A 9,927-nucleotide genomic window follows, 5' to 3' on the forward strand; every position below is an offset into this window, starting at 1 on the left:
CCAGGCTGGAGTGCAATGACGTGCTCGAGGCTCACTGCAGCCTCTGCCTGCAGGGTCCAAACTATTCTCCTGCCTCAGCCTCCCTACTAGCTGGTATTACACGTGCTCGCCACCATGCCTTGCTAATTTTTTTGTATTTTTAGTAGAGATGGGGTTTCATTATGTTGGCCAAGCTGGTCCTGAACTCCTGACCTCAAGTGATCCACCCATCTCAGCCTCCCAAACTGCTAGGATTACAGGCATGAGCCACCGCGCCCAGCCAAATAATAATTATTATTTAATAAATAAAGGTTGCTTCATAGATTAGTTCTTGGGAAAATGGGGCCCGAGAAGGAGAATGTGATAATGACAAGAGGTATCCTTACTGGTGGAAAGGTTGAGAAGGGAGACACTGGGATTGTCACTTCTCTGCTGCTACTTTTAGTCCTATGGGTCAAAACCAGAAGAATGAATGTTGGAATTTCAGGTATCTCATAGTAAGTGGAAAAGACATTTGGGGAAAGGCAGTGGGGTCCTCTTTTGAGGCCTGGAATTTCATGTCCTTCTCAAGCAGGCTCACTTATGATTTCAGTGTTAATGATATACATAGTTTTTAATACAGGTTCTGTTTTTTCCAAACCGCAAGGCAAAATGAAATGCAGTGACCAATTACAATATTGCTGTGCTCTGTGCTCTGTTAAAACTAGTTAATGTTTCTTACCTGTGCAAATGTACAAGGTCACTATATTTTATAAGGGTGAGGAAACTCTTTTCTTATGACTCGTAATTCTCAAGGATTGCTGTATGCCCTAGAACAAAGCTGATTCATAATTCTACTAGGTGGGGCAAAGGGATTACATTTTCAGTGTTTCTTGTCAGCTTTTTCCAGCATTTAACTAAATTATGTAGGATCTTTTGAGAATTATAGACTTTTCAAGCTAACATGTACTTTAAGGATAAGGTTCTCCTAATCTAACCTCCTCATTTCCCAAAGGTCCAAGAGAGTTTTTCCTGCCCAAGTTAACAGAGCCAACACTAGAGCTCTGGTTTCCTGATTCCAGTTCCAATTTGATATGTAAGTTTTCTGTTTCCTTTTCCATGTTTAAGCTATCCCAGCCACCATTGCCTCACATTTGGTTTTTTCTTTACAGTCTCATGGCTTCTACTTAATCATCTAAACCTTCAGATTTTTTCATAATCTAATTTTATCCCTGTAGCATTCTCCCAGGGTTTCCAGATTCTACTTTGAGAAATCTTGAGTGAGGAATGTGATCTGGAGGCTTCCCCACAAAACCCTGTGGATCCTCCAAGAAGACAGAGAAATCTGTAATTCACAGTCTGTAGCAGTCTCTCTCTCATCGATTTCATACTGAAGTTTCCAAGGAAGCAAAGAGAGGCTAACAGGAGGATTGTCTGTTCTTTTTAGAAACAAGTCTGTTGAGATTTCATACATTCTGCTAATTTCTTCTTTTTGCTTCTATGTCAAGAAGGCTTTTTACCACCTGTCTGACAGCAGATCTCTCCTGCACTGTGGCACATTTAGCTACTTCAAAATTAGATGAAAATAGTTTTGTTTTGTTTTTCTAAGAGTGGAGGAGCACAGAAGAGACATCGAAGATGATTCTGGCCAAGGCTACCTCTCCCTACAAGCTCCCCAGTTGTGTGGGTAGGAGAAGCATAAATACATGGGGGAAAAAAGAAGAAAGAATGGAGGTGGGGAAAGTTGATGATAAATTATAAGAGAGCTGCAGTTTAAACTGGGAATGTATAAGAGCAGTACAGGCTGACTCAGAATCAGTACAGATATCTCAGCACAAATGACCACGTTCATTGCTCTTTGAACATTCATTGCCACATCCGGCACACAAAATTTGTGACCATGTCAATACAATGAGATGAGAAAAATAAGGACATATGCTGAGTTCTTCATAATACTAAATTTATTCCACTTAAAGGAGCATCTTATATTTCGAGATTATAGACTTCTTTCTTTCTTTAGTCCTAAAACATTTTCTATGAAACAACAGTGAAGGTAGATTACAATTGATTGTTTTGTTTGTTTGTGTATTTTTGAGACAGAGTCTCACTCTGTCGCCCAGGTTGGTGTGCAGTGGTGCCATCGCAGCTCACTGCAACCTCCACCTCTCAGGTTCAAGTGATTCTCCTACCTCAGCCTCCTAAGTAGCTGGGATTACAGGTGCACACCACTAAGCCTCGCTGTTTGCCTTTTTAGTAGAGATGGTTTTCACCATGTTGGCCAGGTTGGTCTTGAGTTCCTGGCCTCAAGTGATCTGCCTGCCTCGGCCTCCCAAAGCACTGGGATTTTAGGAGCTAACACACCTGGCACCTGGCATAACTGATATTTTTAATGTGTTTCTTCAGCAACTTAAAATATTGGTTACTCTGTTTGTTGCCTCCGTTTTTTTTTTTTTTTTTTTGGTTTTGCACTGATTTGTGAGACCAAAGTATCTCCTACCCAGAAAAAAACACATTAAACTGTAAATGACTAACAACCTATTTAGAACAAATCTCAATTAATTAACGTATACTTCAAAGAAAAGACTTAACGAAATCTTACTTTTCATTCTTAATAGCTCACTCCATAAAAATGTTCCACAAATATATCAAATTGGTCATACCAACTACTGTTAAGTGATTAATGAAATGTAAGTGACAGGAGTGAATTTAATAATAGCAATAAATACAGATGGGACTACATAAATTGTGGAGGTCCTGATGTAAAGCTCTCTCTTTGTAGTCGATGCATCTCATCTTTCTCATCTGAAATGAACGAAGAAATTAATTATAATGATGCTTACAGTAATAAGAAAAAAAATTCAAAACAAAACCCATACTCCCTGACAACATGCCTTTGTTCTTGTTACCTGCTACCCACTCCACGTATGCTAGAAACACTAAATGAAGCTGCAAAGAGAAGGCAGTATGAGGATGAAGGTGGCTCCTGGTCTTGTTGTAAAGGAGCATGGTGCAGTGGCTCCACCACGGCATTTGCATTGTGTGGCAATAAAATGCAGTTGCACAAGCATTGGGCAAACTTGAGACCAGGCTTAGGACCAAAGGTGTTTTCTGTTCTAGGGAACTTTTCAACCTGTCTTCCTCTAAAATGGAGGCAGATTTTCCTCCACCTTCTGTTCTCCTCGGAACCCCTTCCCCTTCCAGCACCTCCCATCTCTGGAGTTTGTCTAGAGTGATGCATATCACTGCTATCCACCTGCTTATTAAAAAAGCATTGGTCCCAACCTAGAGTACTTACAGAGCTGTTTCCCTGTGAGGGTCTTTGTCCTTCACGCAGAGCTAAAAGCAAACATGGCAATAAATTAGCCTGCTTTTTAAGGCCCTGGAGAAATATTTTGAATGCATTAAGATGGCTCAGGGACAGGTGCTGTGGAAATATAGCCACCTCTGCACTGGCTCAGGTGTCATTTTGGGGGCCATACTAGTAATTTTTATTAAATGCAGAGAAGATGTAACTCTTAGTTAAGATTCTTCCAGGATCTTAGATAACTATTTATTTTTTTACCGAAAAAAAAAAAAAAAAAAGTAGGCCAGGCACAGTGGCTCACACCTGTAATCCCAGCACTTTGGGAGGCTGAAGTGGGCAGATCACAAGGTCGAGATCGAGACCATCCTGGCCAATGTGATGAAACCCCATCTCTACTAAAAATACAAAAATTAGCTGGGCATGGTGGCTCATGCCTGTAATCCCAGCTACTCGGGAGGCTGGGGCAGGAGAATTGCTTGAACCCGGGAGGCAGAGGCTGTGGTGAGCTGAAATCGGGCCACTGCACTCCAGCCTGGTGACAAGAGTGAGACTGTCTCAAAAAAAAAGAAAAAGAAAAAAGAAGCCAGGCACAGTGGCTCATGCCTATAATTCCAGCACTTTGGGAGGCTGAGGCAGACAGATCACGAGGTCAGGGGTTCGAGACCAGCCTGATCAATATGATGAAACCCGGTCTCTAGTAAAAATACAAAAATTAGCCAGGTGTGGTGGTGCACACCTGTAACCCCAGCTACTTGGGAGGCTGAGGCAGGAGAATTGCTTGAACCCGGGAGGCAGAGGTTGTGGTGAGCCAAGAGCGTGCCATTGCACTCCAGCCTGGGTGACAGAGGGAGACTCTGTCTCAAAAAAAGAAAAGAAAAAGAAAAAAATGATTTGTGGCTGAGCATGGTGACTCGTGCCTGTAATCCTAGCAATTTGGGAGGCTGAGGTGGACTGATGGCTTGAGCTCAGGAGTTCAACATCAGCCTGGACAACATGGCGAAACCCTGTCTCTACAAAAAATGCAAAAATTAGCCGGGTGTGGTGGTGCATGCTTGTGGTCCCAGTTACTAGGGAGGCTGAGGTGGGAGGATCACTTGAACCCAGGAAGAGTTGAGGCTACAGTGAGCTGTGATTATGGCACAGTACTCCAGCCTGGGAAACAGAGTAAGACTCTATCTATCTCCAAAAAAAAAAAAAAGCTCTGGATTGGAATAGGGAGTGGAGTGAATTGCTTCTTGGGAGACATGGCTGCCCAGTTACTATGTGTTCCAAGGAGAATGCCCCTTGCTGAATGATGAACTCAGCCTAGGGCTTTCTGCCATATTTGCTTTCCTTTGGCACTGGATTAGCTGGCAGAGTCAAATGCATGGCGTTAACCAATGCATGCACATATTCTGAATTATGCCAACCAATGAGGATAACCACTTTATAATTCAAACCCCAGCCCACTGCATCCAGGGCATGTGGCCATAGTCCAGAGGTGAGCAGTCAATGCTGTCTTTTTCATGCAGATCTCTGAATCTAGAGCAGATGTTCCTCTCTATATTTATTTATTATACCACAGGTACCATAGCAACAATAAAGGGAAATTTAATAGGAAGGAAAATCAGCCCCAAATTCCCTACCCCTGACAACACAGCTATTTTCAGTTCAGGCTTTGCCCATGTACACTTCTCTTCTTTGTAAATCTGCACTCATAATATACATATAATTTTTATTCCCTTGAGCAACTGTATTTTAGCACACGTGGTAGAAAGACCAGATTCGACTTTGCCAAGAAGGGTTCCTAACTGAAGTCACTTGTATTTCTAGCTTTCTGCCTTTATTCAGATGACGGCTTTTTACCTAAATAGCTCAGAAAACTTAGATACCTTCATTATTTTCTTTCTTCTAGCAATCAGTCCAAAGCAGAATGTCAGAAAGACCACAACAGATGCAGCAATAATGGGCTCTGCTGGTACACTAATGGTTTTATCTGTTGGAAATACAAACACAGGAAATAAGAATGAACATTTATATACTTCCAATATGTCCCAGCCATGGTGCCTTGAACTTTACATATATCATCCCCTTAATTAAATCTTCCCAACAATCTAGAAAGGTAGGTATTATTGTTCTCATTTCACAGGTGAGGAACCAGGGCCTTTAAGAGGTTAGAGTGCTTGTCCAAAGTCACAGAACTAGGCTGGGCGAGGTGGCTCATGCCTATAATTCCAGCACTTTAGGAGGCTGAGCTGGGCAGATCACTTGAGGTCAGGCGTTCAAGACCAACCTGCCTAGCATGATGAAACCCCATCATCTGTACTAAAAAATATATGCAAAAATTAGCTGGGTGTGGTGGCAAGTGCTGTAGTCCCAGCTACTTGGGAGACTGGCAGGAAAATTGCTTGATCCCAGGAAACAGGTTGCAGTGAGCCAGAGTCATACCACTGCACTCTAGTCTGAGGGACAGAGATAGACTCTCTCTCTCAAAAAAAAAAAAAGTCACAGATCTAGTAAATGGCAGAGGTAAGTTTTGAATCCATTCCTTTGTGGAATAATAATGTAAAATGAGTAACTCCCCTAAAACAAGTAGACCATTTTGGGCTTCCTTCACCCACAATTTTTGCCACACACAGAGCAGAAGCAGACTGAAGTCAATGGTTTTGCCTGCATTTTGAAAAGCTCAGAATATATTGGGAAGTATTCCAGAGGGTGGGGAACAAGAGGGAGGAAGGCTTTGAGAGCAAGAAGAGAAAAGGTGGAGAGCTTTCTGGATTAAGAAGGAGAGAGAGGTCTGTGGGCCTCAAAAGCAGTGGGGAGCCTTGTACCTACCTGTACTGTGATGGTACCTAAGCAGGTAACAAGTCATTATAGCAGGTGGCTGCAAAGTGCCTCTAGGGAAGTAGGACTCTAAGCATTAGCCTTCCTAACCTTGGCAAAGGTTTCTGCATCTCTCTAAAGGTCATGGAAGGACAGAAGGCCTACTTCTAACTTGGACTAGGAAGAGATCAGCAGCAACCACGACCACCTGGAAGTGAGAGCCCACTCTTCTATTTTTTGAACAGCAGGCAAACCAAGAGCTAGTTTTTGTTTGTTTGTTTGTTTGTTTGTTTTGAGATGGAGTTTCATTCTTGTTGCCCAGGCTGGAGTACAGTGATGTGATCTCAGCTCACTGCTGCAACCTATGCCTCCCGGGTTCAAGTAATTCTCCTGCCTCAGCCTCCTGAGTAGCTGGAATTACAGGCACATGATACCATGCCCAGCTAATTTTTGTATTTTTAGTAGAGACGGGGTTTCACCATGTTGGCCAGGCTGGTCTCGAACTCCTGACCTCAGGTGATCTGCCTGCCTCGGCCTCCCAAAGTGCTGGCATTACAGGTGTGAGCCACCGCACCTGGCTGAGAGCTACTTTATTTATCAGTCACTACAGGCATAGTGCCTGTGTTTGCAGGCTTTCTAAGAGCTTATGAAAATATTTGAGACCCAGAAAAAAACGATTGGCCCCAAGATATGAAAAGAACATAGCAAAATTAATCAAATTTTAAGCATCTATAAAATGCAACCTGGTGTCAACTATAACCCAACTGTTACATAATAATGTTTAAGCCTCAAGAACAAAATGAATAACTTATTTATAACAAAATTCAAAATCTAGACAAGTTATAAAGATTCTTTCAAAAGTTTTGTAGCAGAAAGCACATATAATGTGTTTTTTTTTTAAATATATTTGATTCATGATATGGAATGAAACTCTCAAAAGTAAAAGTAAAAGCCAGGCAGGGTGGCACACCTGTAGTCCCAACTACGTGGGACTACACGTCCCAAGCCCATGAGTTCAGGGCTATAGCACCCTATGATTGCACCTATGAATAGCCACTCTTCTCTACCCTGAGCAACATAGTGAGACCCTATTTTTTTTTTTTTTTTTGAGACAGAATCTCACTCTGTCGCCCTGGCTGGAGTGTAATGGCTTGATCTTGGCTCACTGCAACCTCTGCCTCCTGGGTTCAAGCCATTCTCCTGCCTCCGCCTCCCAAGTAGCTGGAACTACAGATGTGCACCATCATGCCTGGGTAATTTTGTATTTTAGGTAGAGACAGGGTTTCACCATATGTTGGCCAGTCTGGCCTCGAACTCCTGACCTCAAGTGGTCTGCCTGCCTCGGCCTCTCAATGTGCTGGGATTACAGGTGTGAGCTATCACGCCTGGCCAACTGTTTTTTTTGTTTGTTTGTTTTTTTGTTTTTTTTTAAGAGATGAAGTCTGGGTATGTCGCCCAGGCTGGTCTCAAACTCTGGACCTCTAACAATTCTCCCACCTGAGCCTCCCAAAGTGTTGCAATTACAGGCGTGACCCAGTGCACCTGGCAGGATCCTGTTTCTTAAACATGCTTAAGGTCAACAAAGGTTTTTAAGTAACCTTGTCTAAGCCCCTGGATTCTGATGCTGCCCAACGAGGCTAAGGAGCTTCAGTCATGGCTTAAATAAAATTTTAGGCATTTAAAGGAAATTGAGCATGTGCTATTTGTTGTACAATTGAGTTTGTGGATTGAGGTACAGTCAACGAATATTTACTGAGTGACTAATGTGTGTTAGGCGCTGTGTTCAGCTCTGCAGAAAATAAGACAGATGTGGAAGCCTCCTCTGCCTTCATGGAGCTCATATTCTAGGAGAGAGACAGACATTAAACAAGCAGATATTACAGATTAAGTATTAGAAAGGAAACAGGGTCATGAGACAGCAAGTGAAGGGCAAAAGCCAGGGAGGAGGGGAAGAAGCGACTTCAGATACATTTAATTTCAAAACCCAGTCCCTGTATACCTTAAGATTATGAAATAGGGTTTATCTCTTCTGTCCCCATAACTGTATAACACACTAACCAATTATTATTATTATTATTTTGGAGACAGGGTCTCATTCTGTCACCCAGGCTGGAGTGCAGTGGCGTGATCATGGTTCACTGCAGCTTCGGACCTCTAGGGCTTAAGAGATCTTCCTACTTCAGCCTCCTGAGTGGTTGAGACTACCAGTGCATGCCACCATACCCTGCTAATTTTTCTATTTTTTGTAGCGACAGGGTCCCACTATGTTGCCCAGGCTGTTTTAGAACTCCTGGGCTCAAGCGATCCTCTTGTCTTGCCCTCCCAAAGTGCTGGGATTACAGGCAGGAATCACCACACTCAGCCTGTAATTACCTTTTTTATCATTTTCCTGCTCTGGATACTTTTGGGGACTACATGGATTAAACCTTTGCCCTGTCTTGGCTGGTTTCTAAAAATTATTCTCCTGAAGGTATGGGTCGTACCACTCCTATGGAGAAACTGCTCAGTGAGCCTTTTTCTGGTAAGCCCTGGTTCTGTACTAGTCAGCTCTGGGACACACCCAAGAGCCCTCACCTTACTGGGGAGCCCCTCCATTTGCAAGATGTCGAAACAAAGGGGAAGTAAAGGTGGGAAAATTAGGGAAAAAAATCAGAATTCAGTCACAGGTTGGAATATTTTTACCAAGCCAGATAAAATGAAGCCACATGTGACAGCTCTTATTCTATAAACAAACTGAAGTAAACTACCTTACCCATTGGCTTGCTTTGGATTCCAAATTTCTGTTGAAAGTTACTTTGGTCTGGGCATGGTGGCTCATGCCTGTAACCCCAGCACTTTGGGAAGCAGAGGTGGCAGATTGCTTGAGCCCAGGAGTTCAAGACCAACCTGGTCAACATGTCAAGACCTCGTCTCTACAAAAAAAATTTTCTTAATTAGCTGGTTGTGGTGGCATGCACCTGTCCCAGCTATTCAGGAGGCTGAGGTGGGAAGATTTTTTGAGCCCAGGAGGATGAGGCTGCAGTGAGCTATGATTATGCCACTGCACTCCAGCCTGGGTGGCAGAGTGAGACCCTGTCTCAAAAAAAAAAAAAAAAAAAAGAAAAGAAAAAAGAGACTTTGGCCAGGGTAACTACATAACCACGCCTCTCCCCTTGTCCTGTTTTATGCTCTCATTTGTAACCATACCTGATATTTTCCTCCCCTATGCATCATGGTTAAATAATCCCAACACATGGGCTAAATCTTATGCTCAAGAAAAGATCTGTGATATAATTTGTAGCTTTGCATGGCCTCATTTAGGAGCTTCCTCACTGAGACATGAAGCCAGGAAAGGGCTCCTGAACATCTTGGCATTTAGCCTGAGCCCCAGCAGCAGAGTGCTTATGCCACCAGCCAGGGAAGTAGCTAAGCAAGAAGAAATAAGAAAAACCAGTTGGTTTGGAAGAGCCCTACCCAAAACAAGTTTCTGCCCACCTGAAAGCCAATGTACTAAGCTGGCATCCTGTTTGCCACATATGCTGTATTTTTTTTTTAATGTGACACAGAACAATTATGATTTCTTCTTAACCAGGAGGGATATAATTTCCTGGTCTCCAAGTGTGGTGTTTGTAGTCAGTTACGATGGCAGGGCATGAGGCCCACCCTTCCATGCTTTTGTGGTCCTTAGGGGAAGTAAATAGCCACAGAGCTTTTTCTATCCCATGGTTACTTAGGATATTTGTGGGCTTGTTTTTTTTTTGTTTGTTTGTTTGTTTTGAGATGGAGTTTTGCTCTTGTTGCCCAGGCTGGAGTGCAATGGCGCCATCTCAGCTCACTGAAACCTCCACCTCCCGGGTTCAAGTAATTCTCCTGCCTCAGCCTCC

At 43.0% G+C, this 9,927-nt stretch overlaps 1 protein-coding gene across 3 annotated transcripts in view; it reads right to left on the reverse strand.

The window, feature by feature from the left end:
* Window positions 1–2,280: 2,280 nt before the first annotated feature.
* The window catches only part of TMIGD1 (transmembrane and immunoglobulin domain containing 1), a 21,623-nt gene continuing 13,976 nt past the window's right edge, over window positions 2,281–9,927 (reverse strand). For 2 of the 3 annotated variants that reach the window (XM_017542033.2, XM_017542034.2), the window contains 3 exons: window positions 5,134–5,237; window positions 3,254–3,294; window positions 2,281–2,760 (listed from right to left, as the gene is read on the reverse strand). In XM_017542033.2, the coding sequence (XP_017397522.1) occupies window positions 2,757–2,760; window positions 3,254–3,294; window positions 5,134–5,237 (149 nt within the window). In that variant the 3' untranslated portion in view covers window positions 2,281–2,756. Of the gene's footprint in view, window positions 2,761–3,249; window positions 3,295–5,133; window positions 5,238–9,927 lie in introns of those variants that run through there. The other variant, XM_037743279.1, reaches the window with a different exon arrangement.

Source organism: Cebus imitator, unplaced genomic scaffold (assembly GCF_001604975.1).
Source record: "Cebus imitator isolate Cc_AM_T3 unplaced genomic scaffold, Cebus_imitator-1.0 Scaffold140, whole genome shotgun sequence".
Taxonomy (NCBI): Eukaryota; Metazoa; Chordata; class Mammalia; order Primates; family Cebidae; genus Cebus; species Cebus imitator.